The sequence below is a fragment of the Lissotriton vulgaris genome, chromosome 10 (assembly GCF_964263255.1).
Source record: "Lissotriton vulgaris chromosome 10, aLisVul1.2, whole genome shotgun sequence".
Taxonomy (NCBI): Eukaryota; Metazoa; Chordata; class Amphibia; order Caudata; family Salamandridae; genus Lissotriton; species Lissotriton vulgaris.
The window spans coordinates 853,866,342-853,887,561 of NC_141698.1; the positions used below are offsets into that span (position 1 = coordinate 853,866,342).

At 41.2% G+C, this 21,220-nt stretch overlaps 1 protein-coding gene across 2 annotated transcripts in view; it reads right to left on the reverse strand.

Annotated features, from left to right (window-relative positions):
- ADAM22 (ADAM metallopeptidase domain 22) overlaps positions 1-21,220 on the reverse strand; it is a 1,128,810-nt gene that overhangs the window by 589,475 nt on the left and 518,115 nt on the right. For both annotated transcript variants that reach the window (XM_086941795.1, XM_086941794.1), the window contains exon 6: positions 7,845-7,908. In XM_086941795.1, the coding sequence (XP_086797921.1) occupies positions 7,845-7,908 (64 nt within the window). The remainder of the gene's footprint in view (positions 1-7,844; positions 7,909-21,220) is intronic.

A 21,220-nucleotide genomic window follows, 5' to 3' on the forward strand; every position in this document is an offset into this window, starting at 1 on the left:
TTGGAAATAATATATTCCCAAAAACAGCTAAAGCTGTCATAAATTAGGCCTAAACTGCATTGGAAGCTCTATGGCATGATAACCTGCTCGAAATTATCATCCATAAAGAAGGCAAAAGGAATAAAGAGATTTAGTCACAATAACAATCCAAAACACCAATATATTTTCTACCCTAACAAAATGAAATAAAGCAGCTGAGGGGATATACTGCTGAAAGGATGTCACCCTCCCATATATTTCATTATGCTCCAGATGAAGACACCATAAAGATAAAAAAAGGAGGTTTAAAGCATGTCGGCAACTAGCACTGCCTCTGACAGTACTACCACTACTAGCCATCTCCCTCATACAAGTGTGACAATTCAGACTTTAAAAATACATTAGAATGACTAATACATGGCACCCAAGCTATTCTTATTACATTTACATTTTAATGAATATGTAATTATTAAACAACAGCTGTTGTGCTCCTCAAAAATTAAGAAGAACAGCGCCACCATGTGGCAGGCTGTCATGAGAGCTGGTGTTGGCACTAAAGTCTAACACAACACAAATGTATGGTGACAGTGATTCAAATAACAGTGTACTCAGTACCCCAAAATTAGATATCAGGCGAAGGCGAACCTTGCCTGAGAGGTCAGCGGTGTGCTCCCACAACCTGTTCTCTATTTAAAGTACTCCTGTGAGTCATTGAGCCGGCGAGCTCGTGGATGAAGCACCTGCGCACAAGTGAGAGGTACCGGACCTGATATAATGTTTGGCAGCCTACTCAGCAAACCCCAAAATACAAGACTGTATTCTCTACTGATGACGATTAATAAACCACAAACACGTGTCTAGAGATCAGAACTATCTGCGCCAACCATTGCGAACCACTTGAAAATATCGGCTCAAGCTACAAGAGACCGCATTTCCCAGAATGCCAATGGCGAACCTTGCCTTAGAGGTCAGCGGTGTGCTCCCACAACCTGTTGTCTATTTACACTACTCCTGTGAGTCATTGAGCTGACGATCTCGTGGATGAAGCACCTGCGTGCCAGTGAGAGGTACCGGACCTGATATAATGTTTGGCAGCCTACTCAGTAAACCCCAAAATACAAGGCTGTATTCTCTACTAATGACGGTTAATAAACCAGAAACACGTGTCTAGAGCTCAGCACTATCTGCGCCAACCGTGGCGGAACACTCGAAAATATTGGATCAAGCTACAAGAGACCGCATTTCCCAGAATGCCAGGGGCGAGCCTTGCCTGAGAGGTCAGCGGTGTGCTCCCACAACCTGTTGTCTATTTAAAGTACTCCAGTGAGTCATTGAGCTGACGAGCTTGTGGATGAAGCACCTGCACGCCAGTGAGAGGTACCAGACCTGATATAATGTTTGGCAGCCTACTCAGCAAACCCCAAAATAAAAGATTGTATTCTCTACTGATGACGGTTATTAAACCAGAAACACGTGTCGAGAGATCAGCACTATCTGCGCCAACCATGGTGAAACACTCAAAAATATCGGATCAAGCTACAAGAGACCGCATTTCCCAGAATGCCAGGGGCGAACCTTGCCTGAGATGTCAGTGGTGTGCTCCCACAACCTGTTGTCTATTTAAAGTACTCCAGTGAGTCATTGAGCTGACGAGCTTGTGGATGAAGCACCTGTGCGCCAGTGAGAGGTACCGGACCTGATATAATGTTTGGCAGCCTACTCAGCAAACCCCAAAATACAAGGCTGTATTCTCTACTAATGACGGTTAATAAACCAGAAACACGTGTCTAGAGCTCAGCACTATCTGCGCCAACCGTGGCGGAACACTCGAAAATATTGGATCAAGCTACAAGAGACCGCATTTCCCAGAATGCCAGGGGCGAGCCTTGCCTGAGAGGTCAGCGGTGTGCTCCCACAACCTGTTGTCTATTTAAAGTACTCCCATGAGTCATTGAGCTGAGGAGCTCGTGGATGAAGCACCTGCACGCCAGTGAGAGGTACCAGACCTGATATAATGTTTGGCAGCCTACTCAGCAAACCCCAAAATAAAAGATTGTATTCTCTACTGATGACGGTTATTAAACCAGAAACACGTGTCGAGAGATCAGCACTATCTGCGCCAACCATGGTGAAACACTCAAAAATATCGGATCAAGCTACAAGAGACCGCATTTCCCAGAATGCCAGGGGCGAACCTTGCCTGAGATGTCAGTGGTGTGCTCCCACAACCTGTTGTCTATTTAAAGTACTCCAGTGAGTCATTGAGCTGACGAGCTTGTGGATGAAGCACCTGTGCGCCAGTGAGAGGTACCGGACCTGATATAATGTTTGGCAGCCTACTCAGCAAACCCCAAAATACAAGACTGTATTCTCCACTGATGACGGTTAATAAACCAGAAACACGTGTCTAGAGATCAGCACTATCTGCGCCAACCATGGCAAAACACTCGAAAATATCGGATCAAGCTACAAGAGACCGCATTTCCCAGAATGCCAGGAGCGAACCTTGCCTGAGAGGTCAGCGATGTGCTCCCACAACCTGTTGTCTGTCATGAGAGCTGGTGTTTATTTTATTTTTTTTTTTTTTATGTATAGATTTGTAACGCTCTAGAATCGACTCAATACAGAGTATCTCTGCGCACAGAAGAAAACAGGGAGAGAGAGAAAGAAAAAGACCAGCAGCATCAGTTTAGCATATAGTTCAGTTCAGTATGGACATAGGGTACATAAACTAAGTCTGAAATAAGAATGTTTTAAGTTTTCTTCTAAAATTTAGATGTTCCGGACTTTGCCTAAGGTCGAGAGGAAGTTTATTCCACCAGGTAGGTCCGACAACTGACAAAGCTTTGCCACCTTGTCTGACCTTCTTTGTAGTTGGTACTCTCAATAAAAGTTGGCTGCTTGACCTGAGAGATCGAGTAGAATTATATGGGATGAATTTAGCCTGGTGGCACTAAAGTCTAACACAACACAAATGTACGGTGACAGGGATTTAAATAACAGTGTACTCAGTACCCTAAAATTATTGGCTCTGACACGTATGTGGACTCTGCAAGACTTAAACCTTAGATCTCTATCTGTAGAAAGTCATCCTTAATGGAAGAGGAAACCTCACACACTTCTTCGTGTTATGCTTCATCATAGGAGTCCTCTCCCCACCCTAATAGGACAATACCACCAGGGTGGACTCAACCTCCTCGAAGACTGACTAGATTGGAGGGAGATCTTGCATATATCTTACTGGACAACACCTTATAACAGGGTATCCAGCTGAATATTTAAAAATACCTTAGTGTGCCTGGGGAAAATATACTTTTATTTAGTGGTACACTAGATATGGTTAAAAATCAAAATAGGTTGGGTAAAAGAGTACAATGACTCACACCTAGCTACTTGCCAACATGTTTCTGCCCATCAATAATAGCCTGACAAGTCTGGGGCATTCGTCAGGGCATTTGGATTCCTATGGGTGAAATACTCCTAAATACTCTTCTATTCAGACTAATTAGGTTTTGTCTCAGATGATTCTTAACTTTGGTCCTACCACACTATCCTACCTGTTAGTGATTAAGTTGAAATCAGCAACCTAAATTCGAAAAATACAAAAAGGAAAGGAAATAAAACAGGTTACCTGATAATATATATAGAGAATAATACGGTCATTGAACAACTAGGGACGTCTAGGGTCGTGCTTGTACATGTGCTCTTTAAAAACGTTCTTATAAAAACAAAGGGAAATCCTACGTAGTCTATAGTGCTATGTCTAAAAACCCACGTTGACGTATTTTCTTAATTTTTAGCATGGTGGACATTACATAAGATTGTTTGTGTATGTCCCTTACCCTAGATTATAGGGAATACCAGCATCATGGTCACAGAGGAGGTGGGGTCCTTAATAGTCACATACTAATAGAAAGGAATCCATAACAAAGAACAAATGTATTTCAATAAGGCGATATGGAGGATTGTCAACCATCTCACTCATATGTTCGCGATTTATATTGTTCTTCTGAATTATGTATTTGATTTCGCAGACATAACTCTTTATTAGAAAAATAAGATATGAATTGCCATCGGTGTTCAGAAACCCTTTACCCAATCTCTGTTATTAGCACCGGTTTTCTAATTTGTTCAAGTGGAGATAATGCTAGGGTGATTGATGGTGGACCATTGGTTTCTCAGTTTCGACCGCCATGACCAGTTATATTTATATGAAAGGCTTGGGTCTCTCTTAACTGGCTGGTGAAAGTGATCTTATCAAAGTTTTTAAACATAAAACAGAACATCACGTCATTGTGTATACCTCGTAGATAAAGCAAATTGAGACAAGCCAGTGCTGTTCATCACCCTCTGATGGTAGCAGAGATGCTTCCTGTATAAATATGAGTGTACCGGTATGCTACTGTCTATCATGAACACACGCAGGAATCGCACATTATAGTTCTTAAGTATTTGGAAGGACTACAGATTTGTCTCTAATCATGTTGTATAAGGGTAAAGTGATTGGCAAAGAGAAGTCCACCCACACATTAGCTCAGACCTATACTTACTTCATCAAAAGGAGCGCCCATCCTCATTACCTACTCCGGCCCCCGCTCTGTGCCGTGGTACGACTGGCCCCGGATCCTGGCATCTTTGACACCGCATTCAGGTACTTCGTCCTCCTATATTTACCCCGTCCCTGCGTGTCCTACTCTGTACACGCACAGACTGATAGCTTCCACCTTTGTCTTTGCAGAACAATCCAGTGGTTCTTTCTACTTCTTTCCACGCAGCCTATGTGTTGGCTTAGAAGGTAATCTTATTTATTCCATGGGTAGCCAGTCAGAGCTCTACTTTGTTAAATATATACTATCTATACAGCTGCTGACACCTTCCCAAAATTCCCTTTCAGGTACATCCTTACCCAGTCCTCGTCCTGAGGAGAACCTAGACTTAATAAGGTTTGAAACGCGTTGACCCCCCAGCCTGTGTCAAGAACAAAGGGTGCAGCTAGGGACAAACTCATACCACTTACGTGGGCCCTATCTGAAATTTCTTACAATTCAATACCCACAGGTGTTGTGAGACAGGCAGGCCAATCCATCTCAGTTCCGCCTTGTTCACAGGTTTTGTTACCAAAGGACTGGTTCATTTCTTTCATGAATTGCTAAGAATGTGTTCAAATTGCAATTAGTGTGTTATTCAATTTACTGTGCAGACAACAGTTGGTGTCACTATAAGATTTTGATTATATGTCTTCCTTAAGTGTATGTTTCCTTTATTGTTATATTGTTGTATATACTTGTATATATTCTCCCACGTTTTTGCACTAACTGTTATGATGGAGTGTCTATTTGATGTCATGTGTTTTTGATGAGATAATATAAACTAATTCTTAAAATTGAATACATTTGTTTGGTAATGTTTAACCCCTTGGCTACACGGCATGCTTTGGCTGTGTGGTTTCAGATTCTATTACTAACAATCCTGATCAGCCAACTTGCTCTGTTTTGTGATTATTGAGGTCCAGGCTGATTAGTAGTAGGACCCCACACCTCTATTGTGCACTGTGGTACGACTGGCAGCAGGCAGGATGGGGTATTACATAGGCGCTTCGGTGTCCACGCGTTGTTCCATCAGCGTGCAGCCCGAAATACAATGTTTGTGTGACCCGAAAGCAGTCCCTGGTCCGTATGCTCATGGGAGTAGTAGTCCTGCGGTCAGGATTGTATCTGTTCATCAAATCCCAAGGTGAGCAAGTGTGACTATCTCAAAAAGGACACTTTTATTGAGTATAGCATTTTTTTTTTTACAAAAAAGAGTGTTTCCTCTTGATTTTGGGATGTATAAATATCTAGTCAAGGTCACGTAATTGAAAGCAAAGGCAGGTTATTATTTTACACTCATTACCCATAGGACTCCTATGATGAAGCATGGCACTAAAAAGTGTGTGAGGTTTCCTCTTCCTTTAAGGATGACTTTCCACAGATAGGGATCTAAGGTTTAAGTCTTGCACAGTCCACATACATGTCAGAGCCAATAATGTTGGGGTACTGAGTATACGGTTCTTTGAATTACTGTCACCGTACATTTATGTTGTGTTAGATGTTACGTGAAGGGACGTACAGTGCCATACCCTTTTCTTCTCCCTAATTGTGTTTCCATTCATTGGCACTAAAGTGCCAGTGCTGAGCACTGGAAACCACAGACTCATATTAAGCACCGACCTGAGCCCATTAATTCTTTCTACATCAATGGTTTTGCGCGTCCTTATGATCATATTTAATTTCAAGTTTTCTTCTGCAGTGTCCATCGCTGCAGGATCCCAGATTGGTACTGCATCCAGTTTCAGCACTGGGGAGCTTTTGGTATTCCCTTATCTACTCATATGATTGGTCTTCCAAAGTGCTTTGAGGCCACACTGCAGTGGGTAGCAGAGCTTTATGAACATCCCAAGTAAAATACAAATTAAATAATACCTCTAGAAGCAACACGACTATGAAAGAGAACTTTAAAATCAAAAGCTTCAAAGTGCGACCTACTCTGAGCCACTCATAACCAGCACGAAACCGCCTCTGTGGACCTCAGTAGTAAAATTGACCCTATACAGGTTTGACTGGACTCGTACAACATTCCCACAACTGCACATAATTAGTAATTGTGTTGTAATTAATTATTTAGTAAATTCCACTACAGCACATTTTTCTGCAGTAAGTAATTTTTCAACATCTTTGGTCGCTAGGTAATGACTAGTAAATATAGTGTAAACAATTTTTCTATATTACAAATATAACTATATCAAAGTACATATGTGGCTTTGCCACAGAAAAGATTTATCTCACAGATAATGGCTAAGAAACAATTGATTCCCCTAAACAAAAGGAAACCCATGCCCAAGGACAAAGCTTCGGTAAGACAATATCTCTCTAGACTCATTACTAAATAATGCATGTTAACCTCTGGGCCGCATGCTGGTTTCCTGGTATTGCAAACCTGCCCTCTCCCCCTGGGGGCGGTAGGGCTGCTCGCCACTCTACGTCACCCACATCCACGTACTAGAGAAGCTGACCAGTAGGTTAGGGAGTACATGCAAAGTTTTTGCCAACTGGTTCACCCCGATGGGCCTAATGCAGCAGTCTGCGGCGCGTTCGTGCCATGTAACTATGCCATGTAATCTATGTAAGTATAATGCTGAATGCCTTCGCCCGCCATGTAATATTGTTGCCTGATTTGTGTCTGCACGCGGTGTCTTGCGTTTTTAACTACATATAGTGTGCATCCCAAGTGCCATATCCAATTCCCATCGCTGAGAGGCTATGTCAATGAGCTGAACACTCGCCACTGACACATGTGGTGTGCTGGAGGCCATGAGTTCAAAGCCAAGCAAGGTGGGCTCAGCCTTCTATTCTTCTGAGGTGGGCCAATTATTACCATATATTGGTAAACTGTAGCATCTGTTATTTACAATGCTTAGAAATGCTTAGAAATGGCATTGCAGATGTATTTAGCACGTTATTATTGCTACCCACTACATAACCAGCGCTACAAAGTCACTAGTATCATTAGATACAATCTGCCACATTGCGAAATGAATACATTATTATTATTATTATTATTATTATTATTATTATCATTATTATATTGGTAGCTGTTTTCTAGATCTGAAATGGCGGACAGAAGAATTAATTTGCAAAATTGAAATAATAACCACGTCATCACACATCATTGATTTAAAGGCAAGCCCATCCAATGAGAAGTTGGATACTGGTGTATGAAGCAGTACCACCTTTTTCAATGAGAAACAAACATGCAGCTGTTTACAGGCAGCCTTCCTTTTAGCAGACGGACTCTGCTCCACCTCTGCCCCAGGCCTCTGGACTTACATTTGCTTTGCGGTTTTCATCGGGTTCAATCAGGTAGGTGTGATTCCCGTCATAGAACATCCCACTGAAAATACAAAAACATAAACATGGACTTTTGTTAATGCATTGTAACTTCTTGGAGTACACAGAAAGCATTCCCAGGGATAATCTTCACCTCTCACTCCCGTCTCTGTGTAGAAGGGATTAACCCCCGGAAGCGTATAAAGCAATACTGTATATATTAAAATAAAACTGAACTTTAAACCAGTAGGAGATGATGGACCTGAACATTAAAGCTGCCACATTCAACTTTAAAAATGATATACTATGTAAACAACTGCAAGATGTGGGTGTAAGTGTACAAAATCGAGGCATCAATTTCTAGAAGCTTTGCTCAGTCCTGGATACCAAATTCCAAAGATGGACAACCTGGCTCCCTGCGCGAGTTGTGTCTGCTTTTCTAGAGAAAATGAATATGACCGGTCTCAGCGAGGTGACTCGTTGTTTGTGGCTTTAATCCAAGAACCACTGGTTGTAGGTGGTGGGCACTGGCACTTAAATTTATGGACAGGGTCATATTTGTCATCATCAGACCTTGACCCAGAGCCACAGAGAGAGGCAGGTAGAGGAGAGAAGTGAAAGAGGAAGGTAGGAAAACAGTGACAAATGGAGGACAGAGGGATAAAAAAAAGAACAAACGGTTGAAATAAGGAGTCATGATATGTAGAGGGGCGGAAGGAAGAGGTTTGAGGCGGAGTCAAGACTAGGGACAATTGAAAGGAGACCAGACTTAGGGAACCAAAAACTGGGACAGGCCAGTAATAGATGTAGGACTAATGCCTTCAGTCTTACTTGTATATCTGACCTGTCTCAGACTGTCTCTATTCATGTTATATATGCGTACACAATTACAAGGCTACATTCGATATTGTCTACGGCAGCTCCACCCTGAGCCCCCTGCCCTCCTCCCCACCCTGTCTCCCCTCACTATAGGATCTATGCATGCTACATAGTGATACATACACTGTTGGCAAAAGATTTTGAGAGGTATCATGGACTGCATCTCTCTTATTCAAATAGGGGTAATAATTAAGCATTATTTAATTGGTTTGGTATGGAAACCTAAAACTGGTGGTTTGGCTTGGATTTTAGATGAAAAGCCCGACTGGAGCAAAGATAGTGGAACCTGCTTTAATGTCCCGAGGACAGAATGGTGGCTGGTCATCCTCAAACACTGACACATGTTTCAACAACAACACAGAGAAATACCTGTGAAGTGTCATGACAATTGGAAGTAGATTAGAAGAACTCAGTGGTTTGAGGGCTATGTGGGAATTGAGCATTTGTTTGTCAACGCAGGTCATTATCTGCTAGACAATTTCTTTGTGATGAGAAGGCTACCGGGAAATGAGCAGAATTGTCCAATGGCCGTAGTGATCCTAATTTGGAGGGGAATTGTTGCTAAGGTATATGCCTGAATTTGATCAAAGATTATATCCCAGGCAATGATCTGTCTGACTTTGAAGTGGCAGCTGTGGTGACCTGATTTCAAGCCACTGGTCAAAGTGAGGCCAATGGTTTACTCCCTTCGACAGTAGGCCAGAAGCTTCAGAACTCAGAAGAAAAAAGATGGCACGTGCAGTGTATGCAAGGTTGACACCTAAGGCTAAAAGGGCCCTAATTGCTGGCTTAGCAAGGGAACCTGTACTGTCTTATATACAAATTGCTGAAAGCCCTTGTACCACCTTGAGCGAGTGTGCTGCCAAAGAGAGGTCAACACAGGCAAAAAGAGGCTCTAGATAAGGGAGGCCACTGGGTTGTTTGTGTACTGGAAGGGTCGTCTCCTGTTCGTTGAGTCTAAAGGTCCTGAACTGTTGGCCGTCAGAATGGCTAGCCGTGCTCCAATGCCACCGCGGTTTCTCACTCTTACTGCACCAGTGATAACAAGGAAGCTAATGCTGTCTATTTCGGACGGGGCTTCTCAAGGAAGTTGTGTCTGACATCATATTCAACTATGGGCCTGATTACGATGTCGGGCAGACGTGCGCCGTGGGTTCAGGACCGATCTCCCTCCAGTCGGCAGTCCCGACAATGCCAATTTAATGCAACCACTAATGGTGCGGTCGCATACTTCCATTTTTCCATGGGAGCTTGGGTTGCGGCCATAAACCACCTGTAATTAAACACCACTGGGTATGGACTCCCAAGCAGCAAGGCCAAGTCCTGCCAATTATGTATCACAAAAGAAAATGCCAATGCTGCCAATGTCACTTCCTAAATTATTTATCTTGCTCACACATGAAAAAAAACACTATGTGAGAATTGTCTGCTTTTTGAATCAATCGGTCAGTTTTTTATTTTATTTTAGATATTCTTTTTTGATTTTTTCACATTGTAAATATTTCAACGAGACATATAAAAACAAACACATCACATAAACAAACATTTAATCACTTGTTATTGAACTTCCCCTTTTGTTTCAATCATACACCTTCACGTTAAAGATCTTTTACAAGCATACTTCTCACACATTCATACTTCTAACACACCAATATCAGAAAAAGATGTACTTTGTACAATTCTATATACATTTTTTACAAATGGAAACCATAGATACAACTATCAAGCATAAATCAATATAGTCCGAATATTGTTTGGATTTTCTTATGGTTTCATGTTCAAACCATAAGAAAATCCAAACAATATTCGGACTATCTTGATTTATGCTTAATAGTTGTATCTATGGTTTCCATTTGTAAAAAATGTATATAGAATTGTACAAAGTACATCTTTTTCTGATATTGGTGTGTTAGAAGTATGAATGTGTGAGAAGTATGCTTGTAAAAGATCTTTAACGTGAATGTGTATGATTGAAACAAAAGGGGAAGTTCAATAACAAGTGATTAAATGTTTGTTTATGTGATGTGTGTTTTTGATATGTCTCGTTGAAATATTTACAATGTGAAAAAATCAAATACAAAAAAGAATATCTAAAATAAAATAAAAAACTGACAGGTTGATTCAAAAAGCAGACAATTCTCACATGGTGTTTTTTTCATGTGTGAGCAAGAAGAATAAACCACCTGTAGCATAAGCTCCCATGGAGAAATAGGAGATTCTGTTAATGGTGTGGCAGGCACCTTGAGGTGCCTGCCACATGGTGCAGGGATTAACAGGGTGGCACCATAGGTGCCCCCTCGGCCCCAAACCGGAGGCCATGGTGTGATGAGGGCCCCGCTATTGGTCCCCAAAGTCGCTTTCAGACAGGCTTTTCATGTCCGAAAGCCTGACATGGAAAGTCTGTCAGGAGCCAACATCATAAGCCCGACAGCGGACACACCATCCTCAGGGCTTACAGTGGGGCCTCCGACTAGCCGACGGGCTCCCTTCAGAATCCAGTTGGAATGGCCGGCAGTTTTAAATTCCAACCGCCTACATTGTTATTAGGCTGTCGGAATTGAAACCAGAGATGTCGGCCGGAAGCTTTCTGACCGACATTATAATCGGACCCATTATGTCAATCTAGAAAAAGGCAACTGTAAATCTTAATAACTTAACAAACTGCTGCAAATCACAAGGCCAATACAACTTATTAACGTTTCTAGGCTCCTAGAACCACAGGTTTCACTGAACTTATGCTTGTTTAATATTAAAAATTACATAGTAAGTAATTATTATTAAATGGTAAGTATTTATTTATTTTTTTTATTTTAATTTTATTGTTTTATTGCAAGGAAATACAGCGAGGCGTTATACTTAACAACATAAACAGAAAAAAAGCATGTAAATAAAAGAGCAGATTATTTTCAAGAAAAAAAGCAAGTTATATGACAGAATTTTGGCAGAGAACAAATTAGAATAGCAACTACAAAATACATGGATTTAAATCAAATCCACTCGGCAATTGGTGCCCATATTTTTTCTCCCATAATTCTTTTTTTAACCCCCTTAAGCTTGTAGATAGCCGACTCCATATTAAACATAAATAATAATTTTTCCTTCCACATTAAAAAAGTAGGGGGGTCCTGGCTAATCCATTCTTTGGTGATACAAGATCTAATTGCGGCCATACACAGAAAAAGAAAATAAGAGATTGGTCTAGGCCGAGTAGTAGTATGATCTATACCAAGCAGTACTAATTCATTGGTTATCTTTATATTACATTTCAAAATAATAGACAAAAAAGTTTCAATTTGTTGAAACAACGGCAATAGCTGAGGGCAAAAAAAAACATATGTAATTCATCAGCTGCATACAATCCACATCGGCTACAATTCGTGCCTGCCGTCGTGCTCCATTTAACTACTTTTTTAGGAGTATAATAAAGGTTGTGAATACACATAAAGTGTTGGGATTTCATCATCCCAGTTATGAGACATTCTGCAGCCATTCTAATTGACAATAAAACATCAACATTTACTATGCCTAGACTATTGGCCCATTTAGTCTGGCATTGGCCTAGATCATCACCAAATTCCTGCATTAGGCTTAGATATATAGGACCTATTCGAGGTTTTCTTTGTAAAAGCTCTAATAAAGAGTTTTTAGTCAATGGAGTAACAAGGTGGCCCTGTAGGAAACTACGTAGTTGTAGATATTTAAAAAAATCATTTCTTCCCACGGAAAAGTTGGCCATTAAATCCTGAAACGAGATCATTTGCCCATTACAAAATAAATCCCCCAAGTGCTTAATTCCTTTCTGCTGCCACCTGTGCATAGTTAAATCAAAAAAGACTTCTGGAAATAGCTCCGTTGATATAAGAGGAGTATAGAAATTTAATTTCGCTAGTTTAATATGTTTTCGAATTTTCTGCCAGACTCCAAAAGCAGATTTCAAAGTCTTATATTTAGTTTTTTTGTAGTAGCTGGGTTCTACTAATCTCAAAAAGCTACCCTTAACTTTCTCGCCCAAAAGCAATTGATAAATTGATGGGGTCTGGCATTCTGCAAGTTTAGTTCTTTCACCTAAAATGAGGGGACCAATATATTGTAAAACAGCAGAAAAGTAATAAAAAAGAAAATACGGTACATTCCAGCCGCCACATTCCTTACTAAGAATCATTTTTTTAGCTGCTTTTCTATGGCGTTTATATCCCCAAAGAAAGCGAAATGTGGTTCTTTCTAAGATTTTAAGAGAATGTAATGAGAAATCCAGAGGAATTGTGCGAAACAAATATAAAACCTTCGGTAGGACCAGCATTTTTAAAATGTTGGAGCGGCCAAAGAGGGACAATCGCAGATGATCAAGTCGCTGTAATAGAATGTTAATTTGAGCAATAATAGGGTTTAAGTTACGCTCTGGAATTTTTTCTATAGGTAGCGAGATTTTAATACCTAAATAAGTAACTTCTGAAGAAATAGGGATATTAGCAGGTGGGTTTTCTCCAGAACATAAAACTTGGGTCTTTTCTAGATTAAGTTTGTAGCCCGAAAAGTATCCGAACTGTTTGGCAATTTGATCAATAATAGGTAAAGCTGTTTGAACGTCTGTAGTAGAAATCACAATGTCATCCGCGTAAGCAAGGACTCGGTAGTTAGTATTGGCTAAATGTATGGGTTTAATATCTAATTCCGAAAAAAAACGATTGATTAAGGGATCAATATAAAAAGCAAAAAGTAAAGGAGAGCAGGGACATCCTTGACGGGTACCTCTAGAAATTAATAAAGGTGAAGATAATTGTCCATTAATTCGAATATACGCTTTTGGGGTAATATACAAAGTTTTCAAAGCTTTAACAATCCCCCGACCTAACCCCTTCCTGAGCAAAATTTCCCGAAGATAATCCCAAGCAACCCGGTCATAAGCTTTTTCAGCATCTAAAACTACTAGTCCAATATTAGACCGAGTTGCTTGAGACCAATCCAAAAAAGAAATCACACGTCGAATATGATCAGCGGTGTCTCTAGCTGGGATAAAGCCATGTTGGTATTTAGAGACTAAAGGGGAAATAATATTAGAAAGTCTACCCGCTAGGATTTTAGAAAAAATTTTACTATCGGAATTTATAAGTGAAATAGGACGAAAAGATGAGGGCAATAAAGGAGGTTTACCTTTTTTAAGAAACACCGTGATGATAGAATCATGCCAAGATTGAGGAGAGTTACCTTGCTGTGCGTTTAAACATAGATCTAATAGTTCTGTTTTTAATACATTCCTAAAATGTTTATAAAATTCTAGCGGAATGGCGTCAGGTCCTGCAGCTTTTCCTGAGGCTAGGGACATTAAAGAGAGTTCAATCTCCTCCCAAGTAAATGGCACATCTAGTTTCTCCTTCTCTTCAATAGAAAGAATATTATTCAATACTGGATTGACAAATTGGTTGATCTGGTCTAAGCACTCAGGACGAGCTTCGTCCGTATACAATTGGGAATAAAGATCTCTAAAAACTCTCAAAATGTCTTCAGCTCTGCTCACTGTTATCCCTAATTGATTATCTATTTTATTAATACTAGCATAAGCTGCCTTCTGCCTTGCCCTCTTTGCCAAAATTTTGCCTGAATTTTCACCCACTTCATATAGCTCTGTCCTGAATGCAGAGATCTGTTGTGCAAGTTTCATAGCATATCGTTGATAAATCGTATTTTTTAGAGCTGCTAGTTTCTTTGTAATATTTTCCGTAGATAACCCTTGCTTACATAGTTGCATAAGTTGAATCTCTTTAAATCTCTAAGATTTTTAAGTTCAGAAGTTACCTGGTTTCGGGTCTCTTTTTGTTTATTCAAAGAATAACTAAGTGTCTCACCCCGAACCCCACATTTAAAAGTATCCCAAACTATTTCTAATGATGTGGTATCTTTATTGTTGTGGAAAAATTCTGGAATCCAAACGTTCATACGCTCAACATAACCTGGGTCATACAATAATTTACGGTCAAAAGACCATGCGCGGGTAGTATTAGCCATATTTAAAACAAGCTTAAGTATTAGAGGGTTATGGTCTGAAATGACTTTTGTAAGAACCTCAAATTCAATTTGTGCTAAATCATCATATAATCCCTTATAAACAAAAAAGTAATCTAATCTAAAAAATCTTTGATGCGGTGCAGAAAAAAAGGTGTGCCCAAATATGTTTCCTCGCTTCTCATGCCCTACATCAGCTAATCTATACTCTTCGATGATCCCTTTAAGTGCTGTGAACACCTTCTTCTTCCTCCCCTTGTATGGAACCCTACTATAAATATCAAAAGTTTCTTCCAGATGCAAATTAAAGTCACCACAAAAAATAATATTGGGTGACCATTGTGCCAGCTCTATACTTAAATAATCCAATGCACCCGAATCATCTAATATGGATCCATACAAGGAACATATAGTGACTATCAAACCTCCAACTTTAAGTTCTGCAATTACCCACCGTCCAGTTGGATCCTCTTTAACTCTTTTAACTTCACCCAATCCACGTCTCTTAAGTATTGCAACCCCACGTGTAGTGGAACCCTGACGAGTGCATCCTACCACTTCCAGCCCAAGATCTTTTAGGGTCCCTCTATTGGGCCAAGCGATATGAGTCTCTTGAATGCAAACTACATCCACCCGCATAGTTGATAACATCTGGGCCAATATACCTCGTTTCTTTTTATCATTCAAGCCACATACATTAATGGAATATATTGATAATTTAGCCATTATAAAGTATTTTTGAGTAAGCTAAACTAAACATAAACATTTGAGCAACACCTGCCAAAATTCGATATCTGCCAAAAATAAGCCTTATACAAAAGTCACCTAAACATTCCAGCTGTATGACCTTGCACCCCAAAAAAAAAAAATCTTCCCACCCTCCCACCCCATTGTTCCCCCCCACTCCTCCCTTCCCACACCCCCCCCCCACCAGAAGCGTAAGGGCTAATGCCCTCATTGATGGAATGTGAGTATCAGCTGTGAGTTTCCCCCCGGATCTGACCCTCCTGGTAAAAGTAGCCAAAGGAAGTGCAATACAAAAGAAAAAAGCATCTAAGCCCAATACTGCTAGGAGGATCTACCTATTCGGAGTAACTGGATCACAACCGATTAAACATAGCTTTGTTCCTATAGCATTTACTACATAGTCTCTAAGTATTGTTGAGCCTTTATATCTGATACAAAAAATATAGTTCTTCCTTTATGCACAACTTTGAGTTTAGCAGGATTAAGTAGGAAAGTTTGACCCCCCTTAGCTTGCATTGGTACCATCAGCTGTTTTAGTCTCCAACGTTGTTGGACAGTTGCAGCACAGAAGTCTGGTCTCACAAAAAATTCATGCCCCAAGCCTTTTCTGGGTTTCGAAGGTCTCGCTAAGTCATACAGAATCTCACGGAGAAGATAGTTCTGAACACAAATGAGGATAGCTCTTGGATATTTGTTCCTGCCTTCCTGGTCAGTCTTTTGGTTAAATGGAAATCGATGTGCTCTTATAATCTCCTTATCCCAGTCCCATCCAGTGAGATCCTGAAAGGCATCTGCAAACAAGTCTATTACAAAGCGTCGAGTGTCTTTCCCTTCAGATTTTTCTCCAATTCCCAGGACATGCAAATTATTACGTCGAGCGCGATTCTCTAAATCAGTTAGCTTCCAGTCCACGTCTTGCCTGGTACTATCCAGATCTTTGATTGAATTCTTATGTAGCGTTAGCTCATCTTCTACTGCTGAGATACGCGTTTCCGTCTCTTGCACTCTCAAGTTAGTATCCGTGCTAGACTTGGCCAGACGTCGTACTACATTTTGAAGTTTGCAAGATAGCGGCCGCTACTGCAGCCGTGTGAGGAGCTGCGCGTGTTTCCCCCGGAGATTTGCCCTGTCCTGGCGTGAGAGAGGAGCTTTGACCGCTGCTGACTGCTTTGTGAAGCCGAGAGGCGTGACAAGGTTTTTTGCCGTGGCGCCGAGGAGTAAGAAGAAACGAGAAGGGTCGGCTGACCCTTGTGTATGCTACTGAGCCGCTGGTCCCGGTTACCGGACTGTGCTAACCACCTTCCCTGCCGGCTGGTGGGGGGCCTGAGTGCCTTTCGAGCGCCCGCGGCGTTCTCAACCGCGGCGCCCGTAGGTTGAAGTCAGCTGGCAACTGTGGACCTCGTGTATGCTACTGAACCGCCTTCCCTGCCGGCTGGTGGGGGGCCTGAGTGCTTTTCGAGCGCCCGCGGCGTTCTCAACCGCGGCGCCCGAAGGTTGAAGTCAGCTGTGGACCGGGCGGACTGAGCCGCGGAACCGCTGCGGAGCTGTTGAGGAGTGTTTGTAGCAAGTAACTCGGGACGTCTGCTGCTACATTGTTACATAGCGGACATTTGTGGATATTCAGTTGCCAGCACCATTTCACGAAGGATTCGAAGGATTCGAAGGATTTGGACAGTGTTTTTGGTTGCCGCATGAACGCGATTGAGGCGTTTAACGACAGTACTTGATCAAGCAACTGTAGCAGCCCGCAATTGTAGCAACTGTAGCAACTTTCTTTTCTCTTGCTGCATACTCATTCTTCTACACCCTGGGTGAGTGAGGAACACACCTTTTTTTGAATTTGCTATACTGTGGAACTTGTTGCACGTAGTAAAATACTTTTTGTGCAGTTAGCAAAGCCCTCTGTACTTTTTAGAGTGTATTGGGAAAAAAGATTCCTCTTGTGTAGAAATATTCAACATGGCTCCCAAAGGCAGAGTTACAAAAAAGAACGCCTCTAATTTAGCCAATTCTACAAATGCTGCGACTTCTACAAATGCTCCAAACAACACCACAGCAGCAGATCTGGAACCTCGTAATTCACAATCTAACGGGGCTGTAAAAGAGCCCACAATACCTGAGCTATTCAAGAAAAAAACTACGACTACCCTTAATAAAAGCTCTACAACTGAAGCGACCCCCGCAAGGGCTACTGAACGCTCTAACCCTGATAAATCCAAGTTGAACCAACCATCCAAAAATGATACTGGCTTAGCTGGAGCTAACTTTAATGTCAATGAAGATGGTGTAAGGGGGGAAGGTAATAACGATGACGCAGTATCAGAGCTTTGTCTTGCGGTAGAGGGAGTTAGAGTCTCACCCAGACCAAATGACTCACAACAACAACATGATGCAGAATCGGTAGAGTCTGGGGGTCAATTCTTTTCTATGTCTGATCTATCTGTTGCTTCAGAAGGTGATATGGAGGAGGAACTCCTCAGCGAAGAACACTCTCAGGTTAAAGATTGGGCGGAGGAGTGTAATCATATTACAGAGGAAGATATGTTAAGCCCTGACTTCTTAACCAATGAAGGAGTTTCAAACACAGTTCGCAAGGTCATAGAGGGAAAATCTAAGGAGAAAATATCAGTTATGGATCAACCTCAATGGGACGGGGCCGGTGCTAATAATAACGAAGCTGATGATGAAAACTCTGAAACTCCTGAGTTACCAGAGGAGTCTGAGGAGATTACCTTAAAATCTATATACAAGCTACAGGCCTCAATGTATCGTATGATACTAACTCATAGAGAAGAAACCAAAGCGGAAGGTCTTCAGACTCAGGGAGCAGTTCGAAAACTTCATATTAAATGGTAAGTAAATGAGTTCTTATGTTTGATAAATTAAACTCATAAGATTCATATCTGTGCACAATTTCACTGATGGGGTTTGTTGTTGCTACTTCAGTGAGTTGTTCCTGGAGTTTGGCTTCTGCCAGTTTATTGTCCCTACTTGCCTTGTGTGTGATTGCTAGTGCTATCCCCCTGAGAGTGTCCTTAAAAGCATCCCAGTGTAAATTTGGTTTTGTGTCTTTAGGGTTATTCTCCATAATAAGTACGGATAGTTTCTATGAGCTCTCCTCTATTTTGTTTTTTAATAGACTCATTCATTTCTTCATGTGTGATACATGTTTGGTGTTTCCATCTTTCCCACTCTAAGTAAAGACGAGAGTGACCTAATATGCTGTGTCCAGCTGTACGTGCTCCAACCAATCTATCAAAAATGTTTTGGAAGGTGAATATATGTATTGCTGAATAGGAGTAATCCTTAGCACCTCGGTTTGTAAACCTCAACGTGTCATGTAGCCTTGATCAGTGAATCGGTATTTCAGTTTTTTGGGAAAAGCCTTAGCATGACATGAGGCTTGTGTGGGTCTGTCTAGATCTGGCTCCCGAGCCAGGTTTAGATTGCTTCCGACAAGTAGATCCCAAAAAGTTTTCTTGCTGTGAGTTTGGGTTCTATACATTAATGAATGTAAAAGATTCTCCACTGAGTTCTATATGTAGGATTAAATATCTCTCATTAGGGACTCTAATGAACATATGTTTGTCCCCAACTAGTTTTCGTTTGAATAGAATACCCACCTCTACCAAATTCGTTTTTATCGAGGCCCAATACTGCTAGAGGTAATGTTTATGCCATTTACGGAATGTATCTTCCCATAGGAGGTGGATCCCCTTTAAGAAAATGACATCAGGGCCCGACTGCCCAAGATACCGCCATACCGTGTTACATTTGTTTGAAGTGTTGAGCCACTTAACGTTCAGAGATCTTAAGGTGAATGTACCTGAGTATATTTTGTTTTGCAATATAGCTGTCAATCTGGATACATTGTAAATGTTGCAAGAGGTAGACCTAGTTCTGTTTACTCAAGGAACTGGGAAAGATAACACAACAACTCTTACACCAAAAGAAGTAAATCCATAAGATAACATTTCTTCAGCACATTCAACCCCAAAGACCCGATTTCACCCATGGCCGCAGTAGAAGTGTGTCCTGTTTTGGGTTGAGAGTGCCTTTGTCTTTGTCTTCTGTATATATGTAAAAACTATACTCTTCTACCTGAGGGCCTCCCTCAGCCAAATACTGCTAATGAATACTATGTTGGTTGTTTTGATTTACCCATGATTCTTTTAGATCCAATGTAGTCCTCCTACCTTATGCTTATTCTTTTGATTTGTACTGTACCAAGAGCGCCTCACCAAGCCTGTTCTTCTATGTTGTATGTCCACATTTGTATGGATCTAGTATCCTTCCCCAATAATCTTCATCTTCTTGACCAATTGTGACATTCAGGCCTCTTGCGTGTGACTATGTGTCTCGTCGTCTGTGTTCCAACCGGTGTTTCAAGTTTGAGCAACTTCTGTCTTTTATCTGGCAATGATATTGTGGTGTCCTGACCATTCCAGCAGAACTGTAGACCCTTCTGGGAATAATCATCTGTATTTAATCTGCTTTGCCATCAATTCTCTGGTGATGTCTTGAAAAGCTTTACATCTGAGTAGGGTAGCCACTGCCAAGTCCTGGTAAAAGGAGACTTCACTGTCTATAAAGTGGTGTGGCTTTCTAGCTTCAGTCAATATCTTTTTTGTTGTTGCAGATAACTCATAAGTTTTACAAATATGTCTCTAGGCCTATTGCTTTTTCGTCCTAACCTATCTGCTCTTTGAATGATAATGGTCGTATTGTTGTCCTCTTGAATTATGTCACAGAAATGGTCACAAACACATGATGTTATGTCAGGCCATACTGTTGCTTCCTTTGGATTTCTTATGTGTATACTGCTTCTATACAACCAATTTTCAAGGTCTTCGTAATTTGATGTTAGCCATTTGAGTTGAGATTCCATGCAACATAGTGTGGTGGCTATCAATAGTGTTACGTCAGTGACAGCATTGAGTTATGCTTTTATAGATTACAGATGTTGGTCAAACACTCTTATGTGCGCTTTCACCTCTGTTATCTCTTTACAGAGTTCTGCTAATAGAATGTGTATGTTGCCTTTTCTTGGTTTGTCTATATCTGCTTTTAGGTTAGTGAAAGATGCCTTAAGGTTTTCTTTAGTCAATGTGCCTGTTGACATTGCCTCCATGATATCCACCAAAGGAGCATCAGGTGCTTGTATAGTTCTGGTATGCAGGAATTCTGTGATATTGCACTCAGTGGGTTTTGGTACCATGGTTGACATACAGGATAGACAGTGTTTCTCAATTGGTGCCTCTCAGGGAGGTAATTGATCACCTGCGAATGTGTGTCACCATGAAAGTACACCCCTGATCTGAAAGGCCGGTGTCTCCGGGCCACCACCACTGATTGGTACCAACTATTTCACAACAGTATTTATCGGCAATGTCCACTGCAATTATAGCATCGGATATCGGGATCAACACCCATTTGAGTTCACATCACTAATCACCACCTTGCTTCATAGGTTCGCTGCTTGGCTTTAGAAGCACAGTGCAACCGGCTGATTAATGCTGGCTACTCACCAACATTATGTCTCAGAGGCTTAGATTACTCTGCATAATGTGCCGCTGCTCATTTAAATTGCCCTCCCTTGCACTGAACTCCCACGGCAGCTCCTGGCAGGTTACCAGGCTGTTCATCCATTTTGGACTCTTTACTACCACTGTCCTACTCATGGTCCCCTTTTAAACTTTTCCACCTCTAGGGGACAACAGGATCGCCTCTGTCAGTCCGCACCACTGGGG